The sequence below is a fragment of the Balaenoptera acutorostrata genome, chromosome 1 (assembly GCF_949987535.1).
Source record: "Balaenoptera acutorostrata chromosome 1, mBalAcu1.1, whole genome shotgun sequence".
Lineage (NCBI taxonomy): Eukaryota > Metazoa > Chordata > Mammalia > Artiodactyla > Balaenopteridae > Balaenoptera > Balaenoptera acutorostrata.
In genome coordinates, this window is record NC_080064.1 from 21147055 (window position 1) to 21168532 (window position 21478).

The 21478-nt window shown below is 46.3% G+C and overlaps 1 protein-coding gene across 4 annotated transcripts in view; it reads left to right on the forward strand.

Annotated features, from left to right (window-relative positions):
- The first annotated feature begins 211 nt into the window (after positions 1 to 211).
- Positions 212 to 21478, forward strand: part of ARID1A (AT-rich interaction domain 1A) — a 70655-nt gene continuing 49388 nt past the window's right edge. For 3 of the 4 annotated variants that reach the window (XM_057547403.1, XM_057547397.1, XM_057547412.1), the window contains exon 1: positions 283 to 2117. In XM_057547403.1, coding sequence (XP_057403386.1) covers positions 981 to 2117 — 1137 coding nt within the window. In that variant the 5' untranslated portion in view covers positions 283 to 980. Of the gene's footprint in view, positions 2118 to 21478 lie in introns of all 4 variants that reach the window. The other variant, XM_057547414.1, reaches the window with a different exon arrangement.

Consider the following 21478-nt stretch of genomic DNA (forward strand, 5'->3'; position numbering starts at 1 on the left):
TGCCCGCTCCCCTACGCGCGGCCTGGAGGGGACCGACCTGCGTAGGAACGCCAGGAGGGAGGCGGCGCAGGCTCCGGAGAGGCGCGAGCTCCGGGCCGGGTTTTCCCCGAAGCCTTCGGCGGCGGCGCTGCCGAGCGAAAGCGGCAGAGGGCCTGCCGCCGCCGCGGCTGGTTCTCTCCCCTCCTCCTTTGTGAAGGGACGGGAGCGAGTCCGTTCCATGGCCTGTGCCCGCTCCGCACTCCGCTCCGGGTTTGCCAGGCGGCCGCGACGGCGCTGGGTAAAATGGCAGTGCTGAGCCTCGTGTCGGAGTGAGGGGGACTCGGAGGAGAGTGGGGCGCTCTAGCCGCTCAGTCCGGCCGCCCGCCCGCTCGCCCGCCCGCTGCCGCGCAGCAACCGCAGCCCGCGCCGCGGCCGGGGAAGGGAGGCAGGGCGCCCGGCCCGGCCTACGCTCCGACTCTACCTCCCGGCGCCTGGGCTGCTGCCGCGCGCCCTCCAGCCCGCCCGTCCCGGGTCCCCCTCCCCCAGCTCCCTCCCTCCCTCCCTCCCCGCCCCCTCCCCCTCGCCTGCCTCCCTCCCTCCCTCCCTCCCTCCTCCTTTCTCCGGCAGCAGAAAGCGGAGAGTCACAGCGGGGCCAGGCCCTGGGGAGCGGAGCCTCCACCGCCCCCCTCATTCCCAGGCAAGGGCTTGGGGGGAATGAGCCGGGAGAGCCGGGTCCCGAGCCTACAGAGCCGGGAGCAGCTGAGCCGCCGGCGCCTCGGCCGCCGCCGCCTCCTCCTCCTCCGCCGCCGCCAGCCCGGAGCCTGAGCCGGCGGGGCGGGGGGGAGAGGAGCGAGCGAGCGCAGCGCAGCAGCGGAGCCCCGCGAGGCCCGCCCGGGCGAGAGGGGAGGGCAGCCCGGGGGATTCGGCCCCGGGGCGGGGTGGGAGGGGGGAAGAAGACGAAGACAGGGCCGGGTCTCTCCGCGGACGAGACAGCGGGGATCATGGCCGCGCAGGTCGCCCCCGCCGCCGCCAGCAGCCTGGGCAACCCGCCGCCGCCGCCCTCGGAGCTGAAGAAAGCGGAGCAGCAGCAGCGGGAGGAGGCGGGGGGCGAGGCGGCGGCGGTAGCGGCCGAGCGCGGGGAAATGAAGGCAGCCGCCGGGCAGGAAAGCGAGGGCCCCGCCGTGGGGCCGCCGCAGCCACTGGGAAAGGAGCTGCAGGACGGGGCTGAGAGCAATGGGGGTGGCGGCGGCGGCGGAGCCGGCGGCGGTGGCGGGCCCGGCGCGGAGCCGGACCTGAAGAACTCGAACGGGAACGCGGGCCCTAGGCCCGCCCTGAACAATAACCTCACGGAGCCGCCCGGCGGCGGTGGTGGCGGCAGCAGCGACGGGGTGGGGGCGCCTCCTCACTCAGCCGCGGCCGCCTTGCCGCCCCCAGCCTACGGCTTCGGGCAACCCTACGGCCGGAGCCCGTCTGCCGTCGCCGCCGCGGCGGCCGCCGTCTTCCACCAACAACATGGCGGACAACAAAGCCCTGGCCTGGCAGCGCTGCAGAGCGGCGGCGGCGGCGGGGGCCTGGAGCCCTACGCGGGGCCCCAGCAGAACTCGCACGACCACGGCTTCCCCAACCACCAGTACAACTCCTACTACCCCAACCGCAGCGCCTACCCCCCGCCCCCCCAGGCCTACGCGCTGAGCTCCCCGAGAGGTGGCACTCCGGGGTCCGGCGCGGCGGCGGCCGCCGGCTCCAAGCCGCCTCCCTCCTCCAGCGCCTCCGCCTCCTCGTCGTCTTCGTCCTTCGCTCAGCAGCGCTTCGGGGCCATGGGGGGAGGCGGCCCCACAGCGGCCGGAGGGGGAACCCCCCAGCCCACCGCCACCCCCACCCTCAACCAACTGCTCACGTCGCCCAGCTCGGCCCGGGGCTACCAGGGCTACCCCGGGGGCGACTACGGCGGCGGGCCCCAGGACGGGGGCGCCGGCAAGGGCCCGGCGGACATGGCCTCGCAGTGCTGGGGGGCTGCTGCGGCGGCGGCGGCGGCGGCGGCGGCCGCCTCGGGAGGAGCCCAACAAAGGAGCCACCACGCGCCCATGAGCCCCGGGAGCAGCGGCGGCGGGGGTCAGCCGCTCGTCCGGACCCCGCAGGTACACGGCTGAGTGGGGAGGGGGCTGGGGCCAGCGGGGTCCTGGGAGTGGGGGGCGGCGGCGGGGAGCAGGCCACAGCCGTGGGCTACCCCCAGTCCGGGGCCCCCACTGCTGGGGAGCTGCCATTGTCTCGCTCTTCCCTCTTAAAATGGCTGCCTGTCTGCCTTCCTCTCTTTCCCTCTTTCAGCCTTTGTGTGGGGCTTTCCCTGAGGTGCCTGCTCCCCTTCTCCCTTTACCCTGGTCCCTTCCAGCCCTGGGAGTCTTCCAGGGGGTGCGGAGCAGAGTGTGCGGGAAAGGGCCCGGCCCGGGGTGACGGGGTGCTGGGGGGTCAGGTTAGGGGTATAGGCAGTGCTAGGAGGTCTGGAGTTGAGTGAACAGTTCTTTGCTCACCTGCCGCTCCTCTCTGCTCCACCCCCCCGCCCACCTTCTTCTAGGCCGGTCCCCATCTGTGTTTTCAAGGAGGGGCCCCTCGGGCTCGGGGGCACCTCGAGGGAGGGCCGGGGCCTGCTTGGGAGCAGCTAGAGGCCGGCTGCGGTCCACCCAGGGCAGCCCGGGCCGTCTCCTGTCTTAGTCTCCGTCGGCCCAGTGGCCTGGGCTTCTCCCTGGAAGTGCTGGTAAACAGCTGAGTGATTGGAGTAGTAAGTGCAGATTGCTTTGGTTTGGGATTTGAATTATGGAGGTAAAATCCTTCTGTCAAAGCCAGGAGACAGTTGGTCTTAGGTTGACATCCTATCTGTGATCTGATTGGCTCCCCATCTCCTGCTCTTGGCCATTTATAATTGCCTCTGATGTAATGGTACAACAATCCTGATGAGCTCATAAACTTTTACACTCTGCTTTTCTGCCAGTGATAACCCAAACCATCGCTGCCACTATCTGCCTTTTATTCCAGAGCTGAAATTGGCTGTGACCTTGAGGAGGGAGGTTTAAGCAGCAATACTGTTATCAGCAGGAGCAGAGCCCAAGACAGGCTGCCCTTGTTACATTGTGTCCGAAACAAAAGAGGAGGCAGTGGCATTTTGCTTGTACCTTGGATTTATTTTGCTTGTTATGTTTTATGCAGACTGAAATAGATTCTGTGTTGTCAGAACAGTAGCTGAGTTTTTCTCTACAATGGGTTTGCTGTTTGTTTTGGTTTTGTGACTTTCCTGATGGTATAAATGACTTCTTTGATGGCTCTGAAGATGCGTTTGTCTTGAGTAATTTTGACCCTGTTTGCTTTGCAGAATTGAAATTATTTTACTGACCTTTTTATTGAGTGGCAAATGTGGGATCTTTATCAGAGGGGGTAGGAAAAAACTTTCTGAGAACTGGAAGCTTTCTGAAAGAGAATTTCATATTTAGGTGTTCTGTTTTAAGGAAGGCTGGCCTCATTCTTTGTTTACATGTTAGCACTTTTGTTAATTGAACTTTGGGAGAGCAGCTCAATTTAAAGGGAAGGACATCTTTCTTGATCTTGAGAGGGACTGTTTTGTAAAGGCTTGGCTTGGTGAAATTTATCATTTGTTCCCGGAAATATCAAAAAGCCTAGTTTTCTATTTTGTCGTCATTCATTTTACAGCTTTGAAATAGAGGGCAACCAGTTTTTTTCTTTGCATTTTAAGTTCCATTTATTTCTATCTTCCAGGATAACAAAGATATGACCTACAATGATACTTAAGACTTGCTTAGAAATTACAACTTTTAGGTGTGTTTTTACGCATTCTGTTTTATTTTGCTCTTCCTCTTCATCATGTTCTGTGTTCAGTGTTTTGGTCAGGAATATTGGGTATTCTTTGGAGTCATCTATCTTTTCAAAGCAGGAAAAAGTCTTCCTTCATGTCTGCCCCTCTCCCAGCAGTACCCAGTTGTACCTTTGTCCTATGAGATTTTGTTCACATTTTGTTCACTTCGGCGGCCTAATTAAGATGTATTCCCTCCCCATCTTAGAACTGCTTTTCTACTCTTACATTGAGCTGGGAATTTTGAAAATATTTATGTCAGGTAGCAGGTTTAGAGGTCTGTGCCTTGACTCCATGTCTTCCATGATGTTCTACATCTGGGCAAGAAATAGGGGAATTTTAAATTAGATTCCTAGTGTCTGGAGGAGAAATTTTGTCTTAGAACATCTTCTTTCTGGGTCATTCTATAGTTTATCTCTTTCCCCTCATTTTTTCCCTTTTGGGGGTGAGGGGGAAAGGAGGCTAAGAAATTTACTTTTCTTAAACCATTAGAGGAAATAATTTGGGGTAAGTCATGGCTCATTTAAAAACAAAAATTAATTTGAATTCTTTCAGCTTGGAGATATTCAAGCAAATTCTTTTTTTTTTTTTTTTTTTTTTGGTAAAACCAATTTTTGCCGTATAGTAATTTCTGTTTTTCAGTCATTAAACAAATATTTGAGCACTTTCTATGTACTAGGCACTATGTTCTGTGCTGGATAAATGGTAGGAAAGGTAGATACAGTCCCTGTTTGGAAGCTTGTCTGTGCTGCCTTTGTGCGAATTTTCTTATTCCCTTTTAACGTTAACAGGCCTAGCACTTCACACAACATAGATTCCTGTTGGATTTCAGTTCAGTTGCCTGTTCTCCTGAGACCCAGAGCATGGGCTGGTGAGCATTCACTTGTAGAAGAGACAGTGCAACTTCCAGTTTTGTGGGTTGCTTCAGGTGTGTCATCTAGATGAAGGTTGTAGGTGGGTAAATTTCGTTCTGAATTCCTTTTTGTTACTTAAGGATAAACTACTTGTCAGACCATGATGCCCTATTCTTAAGCATTCTTTTTTTTTTTTTTTTTTTTAAAGGCATGTTTTTCTTTTTTTTTTTTTTTTTTTTTAATTTTTATTTATTTATGGCTGTGTTGGGTCTTCGTTTCTGTGCGAGGGCTTTCTCTAGTTGTGGCAAGCGGGGGCCACTCTTCATCGCGGTGCGCAGGCCTCTCACTATTGCGGCCTCTCTTGTTGCAGAGCACAGGCTCCAGACGCGCAGGCTCAGTAATTGTGGCTCACGGGCCCAGCCGCTCTGCGGCATGTGGGATCCTCCCAGACCAGGGCTCGAACCTATGTCCCCTGCATTGGCAGGCGGATTCTCAACCACTGCGCCACCAGGGAAGCCCTTAAGCATTCTTAAATAATAAGATCTTGCTTTGTCCTCTTCTTTCCCTAACTCAGTCTTGAATTGAGAGTTTTTTCCAAGTGTCACTTTGTTATAAAGCAGAAACTAACACACCATTGTAAAGCAATTATACTCTAATAAAGATGTTAAAAAAAAAGTTTTTTGCAGGGACTTGATTAACACAGCTAAGGTGGTAATGTTCATTTGACTCTGAATCTTTATGGAATAAAGATTAGGTATGTGTGTGTATTGTGGCTCTGTCTTTTTCACAGGAGCTGGTTGGATCCCATCAAACAAACTTTTTCTTTATGCCTTTCCATAAGTAGTATTGTATCTCAAGGTGGTGAATCCTGCTACTGATGAAATACTTTTCAGTCACCTATGTTCTTGAACCTCGTGTAAAGCTTTTTTTTTTTAGCTGTAGTACCTTGAGCTGGTAGACTACGCTCATCAAAGTAAAAAATCCAATAGACTATGTAGTTCAGGATCAAGGTGGATTTGATTGTAGAAGCTTGGCTGTTGTTCCTGCTATGGAAATATCAAATGATATTTCCGACTCCTGGGAAACAAATACAGGAATCCTGGGCTTATGGGAATGCCTACTGGCAGAAATTCTGGGCTGGCTGAAACACAGGACTCTTGGAGCTCTCTCAAGTAGGAGGGATCAGGAAAACCACACTGAGATGGCACTTAGTTGTGAGGGCTTCATGTTTCTCTGCTTTCCATGAGAGAACTGCTGTGATGAAGGTTGGGATGATGGTGAGAGAAGAGAGAAAGCAGTCAGGACCAAGGCTGGCTTCTTTGTATTGGGCCCTGTGGGGACTTTTTAAGGTTCCTTCCCTTGTGTGTGACACAGAGTAACCATGACAAGTGGCACCTGCTGTAACAAGATGATTTGGATTGCATTAAATATTCATATGTTAGATTGACTCCTGTAGGGTGTGAAGTCTACAGTCACCCTTTTGCAAAGTTAGCGAACCTTATTGTATGTATGTATGTATGTATGTATTTATTTATTTATGGCTGCGTTGGTCTGCGTGCAGTCTTTCTCTAGTTGTGGCAAGCAGGGGCTACACTTCCTTGTGGTGTGTGGGCTTCTCATTTCGGTGGCATCTCTTGTTGTGGAGCACACGCTCTAGGTGCTCGGGCTTCAGTAGTTGCAGCACGCAGGCTCTAGAGTGCAGGCTCAGTAGTTGTGGCTCACAGGCTTAGTTGCCCCATGGCATGTGGGATCTTCCTGGACCAGGGATTGAAGCCATGTCTCCTGCATTGACAGGCGGATTCTTAACCACTGCGCCCCAGGGAAGTCCCAGTGAACCTTTTTTAAAACGTGGAAATAAGCTAACAAAGTAATGGTCAGGGTCTTTTCCCATTCCCATCCCCTAAAAGTTTGTATTGATTGGCTTCAAATCCCAAAATTCTACAAGCAACTGAAGCATGCAAATATGGCTAAAATATGGTATTCAAAATAAATTGGCACTGAATAGTTCTTTCCTGCCAGTGAGATGGGATGATACCTTGGTCTCTGAAATGGAGTACTGATTCCCTTGGCTTTCATTTCTGGGTTTTTCCCTGTTTAGATTGGTCATTATCATTACTGATGTACATTGAGTTGTGTGTGGTATAGTAGTGAGCACTAAAGAGCACAGGACTCAGAAGGAAGAGGAGCTTTGGTTCCACATGCAGCTCTGGATTAAGCTGTGTGACTTTGGGCAGGGCATTTGCCTCCTCTGTTTCATTTTCTCTTCGTTGGTAAAGTGAAGCTGGTGAACTGCATAACCTTCTCTGATGCTACACATCTGTCTGTGCTTCCATATCTGGCTTGTTAGGAGGGCAGCTTCTTCCTGTACCTTCTTCAATAGGGATCCTGAGACCATCTTTCTTTCCCTGGGCTCAAGGAACTCAAGGCTGTTTTCTCTTGAGGATTTACAAGAACAAGCTCTAAATAGTTGGGTGCCACTGTGGTCTGTGGTCCTTCACAGAAAAAGCCCTACCAGATTGTTTTGCTTTGAGACTGTTAATCTGTTTGTCATTAGTCATTTCACCTGGCTGGTGGTATTAATACACTAAACAGTAATTGAAAAATTAGACTTCATTAGAGCAAGACTTGAAAAATAGTTCCTTCAGAATCTCCATGAGGGGATTTTGGGTAGATTAGGGATGGGGTGAGGAGTGGATATTCATAAATTCAACATTAACACTGTTTCTTTGGTGGGGGGTGAATAGGAAGGTGGGGAGAGGTAGTATTAAGCTCTCCAGACTCTTCTGGTGTTTGGGCAGGTCTAGGTCTGGTTTGGGCAGTTGGTTGTAACCTGAGTGCCTGAACTTGCCCTGTAAGTTTTGCTGAGAGAGGAGCAAAAGTTCCTGAGACTGGAACAGGAACAGGAAAAGCTAAGCGTCTCAGGGTCAACTTCATAGGTGTATGGCCATTTCTCATACCCCTGTTGTTTTTTTTAAACTATGTTGTGTGGTTTGCAGTTGGTCCTGGAAATGCTGTTCTTTCAGCTGTTCTCCAGTATACCAGAATTTCCAATTTTTCTCCTCCTGGTTTAGTAGTTAAAAAGTGTAATTTAGGCATCTCTTAGAGGTGTGTTAGAAGGAAGCTTCCCTTTATGAAAGAGGGAAAAAGGTAGAGGGAAAGGTGTTTGATAATTCTCTGCTTGACACAGCAGCTTCTTCTCTCTGAAGGAACCAAGTGTTTCAGAGCTTTGTGTAAATACTTGCTGAGCTGTCAATATGTACCCAGGAGGTTTCTATAGTAAGATGTAAACGGCTCTATAGAATGTTTGACAGGCAAATTAATAAACAGTTTTCAAGCAAAGATAATGCTCGTTTCTTCTCACGTGGTGGAATAAAATAACATTGGAGAAAAAGACTTGGGGGTAGGGAAGAGAGGGTAACGCTGGGGGGTAGAGGTGGGGGTGGAGAGCATGGAGATGAGAAGATATGATCTAAAAGAGGTTTGAAGTGAAAAGATGATGCCCTGGAAGAGAAACCTCCCTGGTTCTGGCTCCATGCTGAGTTCAGGGCACGTGGAGCCCTGTTTAAAATCGGTTGCAGTTTCAGAGTGAAAATAAACAGAAGTTTGGAAAGAAGCTCCTAAGTTTCAGTTAGTGAAGTAAGTGTGCTCCTAAAGCTTGGTTTATGAGACTGTGAGTTTTAAATTTAAAGCATTGTTCTTTCAGAACGTTTCTGTAGTTCGGTGAGATGTTTTTAGGGTTGGGTTTGCATTTTTGGAATACCAAAAAGGAAAAAAAAGATACTACAACTTCAGTGCTGTCCTCAGCCTCTTCTGCTTTGGCTCTCAGGATTATAAGCCCACTCCTCCAAGGGCCAGGTTTAATTTTTTAAAAAAATTAATTAATTAATTTATTTTTGGCTGCGTTGGGTCTCCGTTGCTGCATGCGGGCTTTCTCTAGTTGTGGTGAGCGGGGGCCACCCTTCGTTGTGGTGCGCCGGCTTCTCTTGTTGGGGAGCATGGGCTCTAGGCACGCGGGCTTTAGTAGTTGTGGCACGGGCTTAGTTGCTCCGCGGCATGTGGGATCTTCCTGGACCAGGGCTCGAACCCGTGTCCCCTCCTTCATTGGCAGGCGATTTTTAACCACTGTGCCACCAGGGAAGCCTGGGCTGGGTTTAATTTATATAGCTTTTACTGGACTCCTGTGCATCACTTAATTTTATATTAAAATTAATGCCCCAGGTTCCTGGGTCAGTACAGTGTTTGCGGACTCGCTAAGTCCTGCCTGAAGGGTTATGTGGGTAGATTCAATCTTTGTTTTTAAAATTGCCATTTTAGGATTAAAAACGTTTCTGGTTCTTCTGGTGAAACATTCTTTTTATGGAGGAGGAGGTATTTTAGAAGTGTTCTATCTGTCTGCCTATCGTACTCTCCCTTGGTAGCCTTGTGAGACGACCGGATTTACTTTCTCAAAGTCTCTTTTTAAACATAATCCACTGACTCTGACACCAGTGTTCTTCGCAAGAAACGTCTTTTAGACCAGAGTCCTGGAAGTGCCTTTTTGACTCAGCATAGTAGTAGGGAGTATGAATGTAATTATGGCCCTGACCATAATTTTTAGTTAGGTTCAGCTAACTTACCAAAGGCTATCAGCTTGTTTTAAAACAAGATACAAAAACTTGGGTTGACACTGACATTGATTGCCCAGGCCTTTCCCCAGTATGGTGGTAGGGAGGGTATTAGAATTTCAAGCTTGTTGCTGAGAGCATGATTTCTTGCTCAGGGGGATCTGGAGATTCAAAGGGGGGTGGGAAGTAGCTCTTTGTGAACATACCTACTAGATACTAGGGAGGGACTTAAAAGATAGAGGCAATATCTGCTTCAGAGGAATTTAGTTTTCTTGGGAAGCATGCTTATGTGTACACATTTGGAAAACTTGCAAAGCAGGGTTTTACAAATGGATACAGACCAAACTAAGTGTATGGGCTGAAGGAATCTGAGAATAAGGAGCAATCACATTTGGGCAGAGTAAACCTGGGACAGCTTTTCAGAGGCAGTGATTTGTGAAGTTAAATGTCCAAGAAGGGGAAAGTTAAAATATTAATTTGCTTTTTCATAATGCTACTCTGAGTTTCATGGGCTTTACAGAATTCAAATTACACATCCACCCCCAGACCTGTAGTTGTCTCATTCTGGTGACTTTGAGAATTTGGACTGTAACCAGTTCCATGAAAGAGAGTGGTTTCAGGGTCTTAGTGGTTCCTGTGGTTATGTGGGGCCTTTAGTACAACCTGCCAAGTTCTTGGCTAGTTCAGAGGCTCTTTGGTAGTAATTTTGGGTTTGGAAGGTTGTGTCACCTTCAGAGTTGTGTGCCCTGGACAACTCTACAGTGACAGTTCAACTTTGGTTAGAGAGCCTGAGTTTTTTCTTTTCCGGCAAAGTTAGTTGACCTTTCTTAAAACAGGAGCCATGAGGTACCTGTCTGGACTCAGGCTGCTGCTGTTTCTGAAGGTTTGGGAGCTGTGCTCAAGCTGAGTTGCTTGGATCAGACCTTATATTGAGGGTTGTTGGGTGGGTAAGCCTGCACATATGCAGTTTGCCCATCTGTTCACAGAAATGGCCTTTAATATTGTTTTTGATTAGGTTGCCTGTGGCCAAGAAGCTCATAAATGCTGCAAACACATGCTTATTCTTTATGGGAGCCTCTGAAATGTAGTGATTTTGGTTTCTCTTTACCTGCTAGTCCATGTGTGATTGGATCACATGTGGTTTCTGGCCCTTTTCAAATGGTAAGTGGATGCTTAACAGCTGAAGATGCATGGAGTGTCCAGTACCAGGCTACTGCAGCGCTTCCACCTGGAAGAGGAGGGTGGGTTGCACTGTTCCAGTATAAACATATGGAGTCTTGAATGCAGATTCTAGTTTGGAAATGTCTCTTCCACCATCTTTACCTTACCATTCTGGCATTTTGCAAAAGTGAGTTTCCAGTAACTCAGAATTGGGCACAGTGGTTCACCAGAAAGTGTGTAGGGGCTTGAGATGAACTCCTTAGTCAGTCCAGGTTTTAAGAATCCAAGTTGGGGTGAATGTTGACTTAACTGCCTTGAGTATTCTTCCCTGAACTTGCTCTTCCCCCTATTTAAATGGATGGCATTAGTATTTATTGAATTTGAAGGGACATCTGAGTGAACTTTTATTTTTGTTAGTCATTTGTGCATACTAGAAGATGGTCTTGGGACAGGTTGAGTCTGTATTTCCCAGTGGCTTCTGCATTTTCTAAGGGTGGACTGCAGTGGGAAGAAGTCTAATGCCAAGAATGCATTCCAACATGCTGCAGAGTAGGAAATTTGATCCCTAAAATGTTGACTTAGTGTTGGTTATGGTACATATTAGAAATCACTCAGTAATCCAGGACAGATTTTTGTCGTCCTCCAGGAAGTTAATGTTGGTATGAAATACGAAGGGGCTTGGGGCACTGGGCTGTGTGCTCTGCAGGCCCAGAGTGCTGCTTGAATATGAAGAGGAAATGTGCCATGTGCTTTTTTTCTCTCTTCTGCATTTGGGCTTCCTTATGGCTTCACTGCTTCTGGGTTCCTAAGTCTGCAATGTTAGGTATTAGACTTCCTCCTCCCTTGGCACTGGCACATTCATGATTTTTTTGTGGCTCATCACCAGCAGCCAAGATTTTTGTATGCTTTTCCCTCTTAAACTTGTTAGCTTTCAGCTTGCTTGTTTATAGACATCTCTGTTAAAAGGAACTCCCCCCTCAAGATCTAGCACCAGCGTGACGGCAGCAGGGGAGTTTAGGGATTGGTGTGATATTTGAAAACCCATTTGCTGTGTGCTTAGTGTTTTTATTTTGCCTCCTGTTTTCCTTGAGGTCACAACTTGCATGAGTGCATCTGGGTCCAGCTGTTTATTCTCAACTGACTGGTGCCTGGTGTACTTTGACTTTAAGAAGAGTGTGAGTTCAGCCACGTGGTAGAGGATTAAAGGCTACATCATGCTGGGTGCTTCCTTTTAGAGGAAACAGATATGTCTTTGGGCTCTTCTTGCCCAGTGATTTCCCCTCTCTCTGGGGTAGACCTTATTACAGCTTTCTGTTGTTCTTAGAGAACAAATGACCTGAGCAGAATGCTGGGAATTGGTTGCTCTTTGTTACTACATCTTTTCTGGTGAATACAGATGGCTTTCTCTCTTGCCTTTTGGACAAGATTCTGTTCTGGTCGGAAGGTGATGGAGTTTCATGGCATTAGTTTAGGAGTGTGAAACTCTTGATTCAGATTTGGATAACCTGCCTTTCGTTTCCAGACTTCTAACTTTTTACCTGTTTAGGAATCTGGGCTGCCAAAGATATTAGTAAGGATTTGGGGATCAATTCTGTAGGTAGTTTGTCCACAACTTTGTCCTGGGCCAGGGGTAGGCCAAGGACCTCACTGAGTTCCCTGTTTTCAAGTGATGGTGTGTTGGGGGTGAATATTAATGATAATTACCATGTAGTTGAGTACTTGCTATGTGCCAAGCACTAAGCTTGGGTCTCTCCAGGAATTTCTTTATTTAATCTTCACAATCATGAGAGATGGGTTCTAGAATTATTCCTCCCACTTTACAGATGAGGAAGTAGAGTAAGAATGAGAAATTCGCCCTAGGACAAAAAACTAGTAAAAGATAGAGTTCAGATTTGAATCAAGGTTTGTCTGATTCTCCAGAGCTGTGAAACATTATACAATACTAAGTTTGCTTCTCCAAAATAAATTATTCAAGCACTAGACCTCGTTGAGACATTATTTTTTGCAATAGTCTAGAACCCTTTTTTCTAAAAACTATTTATTTATTTATTTAGGCTGTGCCGGGTCTTCATTGCGGCATGCGAGATCTTTAGTTGCAGCGTGCATGTGGGATCTAGTTCCCCAACCAGGGATGGAACCCGGGCCCCCTGCATTGGGAGCTCAGATTCTTAGCCACTGGACCACGAAGGAAGTCCCTAGAACTCTTAAATGGGGTGAAAGACTGAAAAGCCTTTAGTTACAGTTTGACATTATGCCTAGATTTCTGTCCCATCCATCTCTTCCATTTAGAATTTTATTTAGGTTTTTGATGAATGTCTGTATGATCCCAATGGTAAGAATTGGCAGGATTTGGTCCTTAGGCCCTTTTCTCTTTGAGAATGGGGATAGCGGTAGGATTCAGGCTCAAAGATAGAGCCCTTCACTGTGGCCTAAATGAGAGTAACTTGCATTATGAAAATATTTGCAGAGTGATTTTACTTTCTAGAACTTGGAGCACTCACTGGAGAGATGAGGATTATTGTCTTAATTTTCCGCTTCAGGGAAGTGAACACGTAAAGGTTAAGTGCCTCACACAGTTTCATGTCAGAGTCAGCTCTAAAAGCGAGGTTTAAAGTTCCCTTAGGCTGTGTGACTTCAGGCAAGTCACTTCTCTGAATCTGTATCCTCAACTGTATAATAAGGAAAAATATCTACTTGCAGCTGTAGTAAACGTTAAATAACATACATGAAAGTATTACTTGTTATCCAATAAAATTCGAACACAGCTCCTAGTTGGTAGAGGCCCCTGCTTGAGAGGGGGATAGAATTGAGTGGTTAAAGACAGACAGCATTAGTCTGTGCTGAATTAAAAGCTATCCCATAGTTTTGTTTTCTTTGTTTTTTTAAATAAATTTATTTACTTATTTATTTTTGGTTGTTGTGTTGGGTCTTTGTTTCTGTGCGAGGGCTTTCTCCAGTTGCGGTGAGCGGGGGCCACTCTTCATCGCGGTGCGCGGGCCTCTCACTGTTGCGGCCTCTGCCGTTGCGGAGCACAGGCTCCAGACGCGCAGGCTCAGTAGTTGTGGCTTACGGGCTTAGTTGCTCCGCGGCATGTGGGATCTTCCCAGACCAGGGCTCTAACCCATGTCCCCTGCATTGGCAGGCAGATTCTCAACCACTGCAACACCAGGGAAGCCCTATCCCATAGTTTTTACCTGGGCCCATAGCATTTTTACCTGGGCCCTGTTTATAAATGCAAATACTCATCCAGACCTACTGAATCCAAAACTCTGGCAGTATGTTTTAACAAGACCTCCAGGCCTCTATAATGCACACTCAAGTTTGAGAACTACTGGATTTATGCTCAACTAGGCTACAGAATATATCTGAAATACCTGAGGGGTTTCTTCCAAATTATACCAAAGGCTAATGTTTCAGATGTATCTGCCCTTCCCATGATGTTGAAAGTGTGTTATTGGTTGGAGAAAAGGTTAAAAGTGCTAGGGGTTGGGGGAGAAGAAAGAAAATACTTTTGAGATGGATCTTCTATACAGTAATGACAAACTCTGTTTGTTTATAGGACCTGGGGACTCCTTGCCCTCTGTTTCTCTTTCTTTTAGCTCTTTGGTGGCGTGGCATGAGGATGGTTCTGGTTTGATGAAGGTGGAAAAGCTCATTTTAGGATGATGGCCTATGGTGGCCTCCAAGTATGACCAGTTGAGAAAACTGCCCAAAAAGTCATTCTTGAAAATGCTCCTCAGAGGCTAGTATTGGAAACCTTAATTAAATGCCATGATATCCTTTCTGCTCGTTGATGGCCAGCTGATCTGAGAATCTGGTGGTCTCTGAGTAGACAATTCTTAATGACTTCCCTCAATCTCTCATCCCCCACCCCTCAGTGCCCCAGTGGCCACCTTGAGTTTTGCTGTGATTCCTTTCCTTGTGTCCCTTGTTGTGAAGTCCTAGTAAATAAACCCTCTAAGAAGACTCCTGACAAGTTACCCCATCTCTCAAGTGGATGAGGTCTCTTTGAGGAATGGACATTTGAGCCAAAACCTGTCCCTAGTTGTATGACTTAATAAGGATTGTGCTTGGCACAGAAATGGAAGTTACAGAAATGGTCAGATAATAAACATTAATAATGCAAAGACCAAGTGGAGAACCAGTGTTGTAGTGCATGGGGGCTTTCTGAAAACCTGATGTGGTTTCTGAATCCTTCCCATTGAAAACATGTTTCCTGTACCAGACCTCTTTTCCCTCCTGCCTGAGAAGGGAAGCTGTGATCACTGTGACCTGGCTGCGATGAAGGCAGAGGCTTCCAGGAGGCAGAATGCTGACAGTTTGATCTGTGATTTGATATTTGTATGTACAGACAATACTCTGGTAGTCATATGTTCCGTGTGTGTGTTTTTGTGTTCTAGACTCACTTTATCATCCCTCTGCCATTCAGCTTTATTTTCTCTCTGTTCTTGTTTTTTTCCTTTTTCATTCTTTCCTTTGGTTTCTAACTCTGTTAGTAGAATGCAAAGCACATGGAGACTTCAGTAACTTTAACACACCAGAGCTGATAAAATGTCTTAAGAGAACCAGAGAGGCCATTTATACCACTTTCAGATCAACATCGTTTCAGTGAAGATTCCTGGTATCTGCTTACCTCTGTTGGAATGGCCTGGCTAACTAGAGGCAGGATGTGTCTTTATCTAATAAACTAAGAAACAGAAGTTTCCTAGATGATCTCTCCCTCTTCTCTTTTTTCACCTTATTGCCTTTGGTCTGGAGACTTTCTTAGCCTTCCTTAATCTGTTTTGGGGGTTCTGTTGGTCTAAGACAGATTTGTAACATTCTTGTTTTTCTTTCTAGTCTGTGATTTGAATCTTCTGCTTTCCCAGTGCAGCTTTGAATTGGCTTCTTTAAAACCCCTACATAAAACCTCAAGTGACCAATATGTGGTCTCATTATGGTATTTTGGGTTAAAATAAAATGAGATTGAGATTGCCTTATTCAAGGCACACAGAATTTCCCTTTGGTAAATGTGTCTGGGTGAGTGAACACAGCAATCTCAGAAGAGTGTATGAGCCAAAACAGACTTGGTGGGGGGGTACGGATAAATATTAGCTAGATTTCCGTAGCTTAGCGTGCCAAGTATTCATCCCAATTTGATTATACTGGCCAGAGATAGCAGGAAAGACAGCTGGTAACTTTGGTCTAGTCTCATGCATTTCTGGTATAAATGATGAAGCCAGGCTCTTCTGTACACATTTGTGTGGACAGTGGTGTAGAGGAGGTTGGTACCAATGTACTTTTGGAGCTCTGAAAAGAATAGGAGAATCTATAGTACTCTATGGCTTTTCATTCAGGGAACTGCTGACTTTAAAAAAGCCTGAGGATTTGGAAGCATCTATAATCTTAACAAGGTTGGCTGTGCCCTTGGCCATTCTTTAACTTATTTTATTGTGCCTGTTATAGTGGACATAGGGGGACCAAGGGAAAGGCTGGCATTTTTGGAAAGTGGTCCAGGGCAGACCTAGGAATTAATGAAAGTGCCATGGCTGCTGCTTCTCAGTGTCTTTATCAAAATATAGTACTTGATTGGATTGATTACAATCAAAGCATGATGGCAAACAGATTCCCCTACTGCATGTAAGTCAAGTTCCTACAGCTAAGTGATGTGTCACAGATACCTTTTTTAGTATAGAAGGAAAAACTTTGGCAGAATGTAGAACTGTGCACTTAGAGAAATTTAGAACCTTTTTATATGACCCATGCCAGACCAAGTTTGGAATTATAGATAAAGTAAAAGGAATGGGGGAAAAGAGAGCTTTTTAAAGGAGAAGGCAAGGAGGCCTTAAAGTTTTTTGGCTAGAAGCAGTTTTTGCCTTTGCCTTTTTTGTCTATTTTTGAGCAGTTATCTGTAAAGCAATTTAACATATGGAAGAGGGAGTAGTATTTTAGAAACTAGGTCAAAAGAACTAGGTGTGATTTAGAAGTGTTGTCTTCACTGAAAAGTTGATATACACTCTCCTGGGTAAAGCTCTGTTTGAAAGGCTATGTGACCCTTGCCTCTCCATGTATCCCTTAAGTGTACCGTATCAATTCCTGATTAATGACAAATAGGTAGGGAAGAAAATGTCTAAACCTACTTAGTGCTTCATTCTTAACCTACTCAGTTGGGCTGTGGTCCATTCACAATAAGGTCCTTTCCCTAGTAGAAACACCAAAGGATTGTTTGTGGGAGGAAATACTTTTTTCTGATGTCAACCTGTAACACCTCGTGTGGGTAGTAAGGTCTGTATATTGTTAAGTTTTTAATTATTAAGCATATACTGGAAGGCAGTATACCAACCTATTTTCCTTGTATACCATCAAGTTTTCTTGGACTTTGATCATATGCCCCATTTCTCAAGAATTTTCAGGATAAGAACTTTTTTTTAGCTCACTTAATTGTCCAGTCCTGTTACTGAAATATTGTCTAATTTAAAGCATACAATAGTTGGGACTTGCCAGTCTGGTAAGAAGTCTTGTGGCAAAACTTTTTTTGAAAAACACGTGAGTACCTACCTACCATTTGGCAGTTGCTTACAGTAATGTAACAGCTACTTAATGAGCTTCTACAATGTATCAGGCAACAGGATTCATAATGCCATGGAGTACTTTCTAGTAGGGAAAGATATAAATAAATAATTACAAATAACTATATAATTATAATTGTAATTAATGCACTGGGGAAGTACTGCCTTCAGTAAATTATTTTCCAACTATTTTATAAAGTAAATTTTTATTTATGGTTACCTTGGCTAGTGGGTGACTTTGTACTGTTGGGCTCTTGGGATAGGTACCAGTCAGTTCTGATTCCCTTTCCCATCACTGCTCCAGGGTCAAGTGTTACAGGAAATTCTCCATCTCAGATTGGACTTGTAATGGGCTAGAGTCCATTGTTTCTCAGTGAGGCTCTTCTTTGTGTGGAGATGCATTGCAGGACATTTGGCATCCTGCTCCCCAGGTAATAAATGCCAGTAATACCACAGAATCGCTGTGATAACCGAAAAGGCACTTTCGTACTTTGTTTCCAAACACTTTTCAGGGCTAGTATTGCCCTGGTTGAAAACCATTGGGCTTTACTGCCAGGATTCTTGGAAGGAGCTATTGAACAGATTCCTTTGGGAGAACAGACTGAAAGTAGGTAGAGCTTGAGAACTGGACTGGTCAACCCTTTTGGTGTCTAACGTGTGTGTGTGTGTGTGTGTGTGTGTGTGTGTGTGTGAGTGTGTTTGTGTTTAAGTCTTTATTTTTAAAAAATATTTATTTATTTTTGGCTGCGTTGGGTCTTCGTTGCTGCACATGGGGGCTACTCTTCGTTGCAGTGCACGGTCTTCTCATTGTGGTGGCTTCTCTTTGTTGCAGAGCACAGGCTCTAGGCACACGGGCTCAGTAGTTGTGGCTCACGGGCTCAGTAGTTGTGGCACACAGGCTTCGTTGCTCCGCGGCATGTGGGATCTTCCTGGACCAGGGCTCGAACCCATGTCCCCTGCATTGGCAGGCAGATTCTTAACCACTGCACCACCAGGGAAGTCCTGTATTCTTGTTTTTTAAGTGGGTATTTTGACACTTCTTTCAGCTCCATTCTGCTTTTTCTCCTATTGAATATGGAGAGGGGGAAGTAATTAATTTGTTAGTTAACTTCTAGTTGACCACTTTGGGTTTCTGGTCTTGAGTGTGTGGGACCAGACCTTGGTCTGGTTTCTAAGCTTTATTGCTTAGAAATTTGGGACTTGTGTAGGATGATAATAGCTAACATTTTGGGTGCTGGAGGATATAGCAATCAAACACAGACACATACCTTGTATTCTAGCCTTGCAGCTTATATATTCTAGTCTAGGATATAGACATTAAATAAGATAAATAGGTAAACTTTAGCATATAGTATGCTTAGTGATATGTGCTCAGGAGCAAAGTTAATCAGGGAACAACTGTAAGAAGTGTGCAGGATTGAAATCTTAAATGGGTACACCAGGGGAGGCCAAATTGAAGTGATATTTGATGTGAGAGAGCTATACTAATACCTGAGAGAAGAAAGAGTATTCCAGGTGGAGAGATCAGTGAATACAAAGACTCTGAGGCTGGAGCATGTCCAGCTGGTTTGAAGAACAATGTTTTGTTTCATTTTAATGTATTAACTTACTTCATTCAACCCTAAGGGTGCTACTACTGCCATCTCTATTCTGTTGATGTAGAAACTGAGGGACAGAGAAGTTGAAGGCATTGTGGAGGCAGAGCTCTTAGGACTTACTGTGTTGAACCAAAGCATTTCCTCTCAGCATGAAAGAGGTTAGGAATTGCCAAGACCTCTAGAATTCCACTTTCTCTTTCACAGTCCCCTTTCTTTTCCTCTTTTAAAGTAGGAAAGTTTGTTTTACACACGGATGTCTACCTTCCCGGAGTTTATGTTCTAGTCTAGGATACAGACAGTGAACAAGGTAAATAAGTAAAGCATATAGTATTGTTAGTAATAGGTGGTCAGGTGAACAAGACAGTCGGGAATTAAGTATAAGAATTTGGGAAATCTTGGCTTTGAGAATGCTGCTTATTTGGGAATCTGAGGTCCATTCCTGGTTTTTCTCTATTGGCCAGGCACTGCCCTCTTCAGACCATAGTTTGGCTAAGGAAGCTGAACGTGCATCTGAGTTCTAGAGTCATTCTGTGCTGGAGATGGGAGGAGATTTGGAGGGAGGCCATACAGCCCAAATGCTCCCAGACTGGACATGAGAATTGCCTGAGGAGATTCCTGGCCCCATCCCAGAGCTGCTGATTCAGAATCTAGAGGGCGGGATTCAAGTGTGTAGCTGAGGAGGTTAAGGTACAACCTGGTTAGTGCCTACCCCTCTCTCCCCAGCTGGTCAGAGAACTGGGATTGAAACCCAGGCATTCTCTCAGTCTAGTGTACTCTTTTCACCGTGTTGTAATGCGGCCTTACTCTTGAGATTAAAAAGCTGTAAACAAGGGGATGTTTAATTTTATCAAGTGGCATTTCATTCTTGTTTAATCATTGTCTTGGGGCCTTACTGTTTTATATATTATATCCCTGGGTTTTAAGTAGTACCTGAAGAATTCTTTCTCAAGAAGGTATGTGTCTTTTTTAGAGGCTTTTGTAATTCATTGGAAATCGGGAAAAATTGGTTAGCTAAGTTTGGTCTTCCAAAAAAGTGATCATCATTTTTGGAAGAGCACTTTCTCTTTGAAAGGTGGCTAATGAAAGTGCTCTGGATGAGAAGAACTTTATCATTTGTTGGGGAATTTATTACTTTAGTGCTCTACTTGCTTTATTTGAAGAGCTCTTTCAGGACCCAACGAAGAAATAAAGAAATGCCAGCCACCTGGTTGTGGTTTTTCTGTCACGCCTCTTCTGGGCGGACAGCTGCGAGGTGGTTATTACGGTTGGCTCTCATCATTTGTTTGAGTTTTGTGGACGATTCAGTGACTTTTCCCCCTTTGGTCTCTTTTTTTCTACCCTTAGTGAGTTTTTTTCTGACTTTCTGGTCTGGAAGGATGGAGCACAGTAGCCTAAATATCTCTGAGCCAGGGAGAGAGCCAGGCATCTTGTCTTGTTCTCTATCACTTTAGAGACAGTGTGGGTTGGAAGGTCCTGAGTCTGTTGTCAGGTTGCAGCCCCTCCTAGGAGTTCGGTCAGCTTGATGCTTCAGGTAATGTCTTTGAAATGGGCTCTTAAGGCTGCAAAGGGGAATGTGCCCTGATCTTCAAGAATCATTTCTGTAAACAGAATGGGGTAGATAGAACTTTTAATTGACTTTGGATTCTTTATTTATATTCAACTTGGACACTTACGGAACGTTGAAAGAATTTTTTAAAAAACTCTTTCGGGTGGTAGTTGTAAACTAGTTGTTGGTAATTCCTCTCTCACCACAGGCATATGACCAGTTTGTTGAGAACTGGAATGAACTAGAACTAAAATGAAAGAATTGTTTTCAGTCTCTTGTGAAGTAGAAAAATGGGGTGTTATTCTCAGGTTATGAATGGTAAGAAACATAGGCTGAGTGGGTTGATCTCCTGGGTCAGGTGTTGGTACATCTGATGAGAGATTTTTATTTTCTTATCATTAGTATAGCTTCAGGAGATCGTTAGTGATGTCTCTGGTGAGGCCAAATAGGAAGTGAAGAATCTCTTATTATCCTGGGTCACATAAACAGTGGGCACATGACTGTTTAAATGCAAAACAAAACGAAGGGAAGGAATCTCCTTATTTTAGGAGGCAGGGTCTGGGATAGAACTAAACGCAGGTTTCTGGGCAGTTTTTCCTTGATTGGGGTTGGGCCCCTAGACCAGTCTTCAAAGCCATGAAGTGTACTGGAGGAGTGAGAAAAAACAGGATGAGGATACAGATGTCTGTGTGGCTGGGGAGGGGGGGCACTATGAGAATGATTTATGCTGGTCAGCTCACGTGTATCGGGGTGCAAAGGGTGGTTCTCTCTATGGAATCTACTCTGTCCTTCCTCAGACTGAGTGTGGGGCCACGTGGAGCTTGCAGGAAGCTGAGAGCATGTTGGTTGGGAGAGGCCTTAACTTTTGTATTTATCCCTCCCTGGAATGCTCCTCAATAGGGGAGCGTCCCATAGGGGAACTGGATCAACAGCTGCCGCCTGTCCCTGTAATCACAGGAAGCCAAGGCCGGGTGCCTTTGTATGGGAGCTCCACAGCCAGACAATAGTTTGTGCTGGCGGGGCCATGTGGCGAGTCACGTGACCTGGGGCTGTTTTCTGCCGGGGTCCTTACCCATCTGTTCTTTCGGCTCTTTCTGGGTTATCAGGCGCCAGTCCAAGTCCTCCCAGGCAGCCAGCTTCATGGCCAGAGATTACGAGCACTAACCTTCCTGGCAGGGGTGGTGTGGCTTCGCGTTTATGCAGATTAGCCATGTGTTTCTCACTTCAAGGCGTTCCACAGGAAAAGCCTTTTCCTGTGTTTGGCTCTCAGTGGGCGGTTCCCAGCTTACTGTACTGGGACTCAGCAAGCAGCAGGCGTGCACGAGAGGG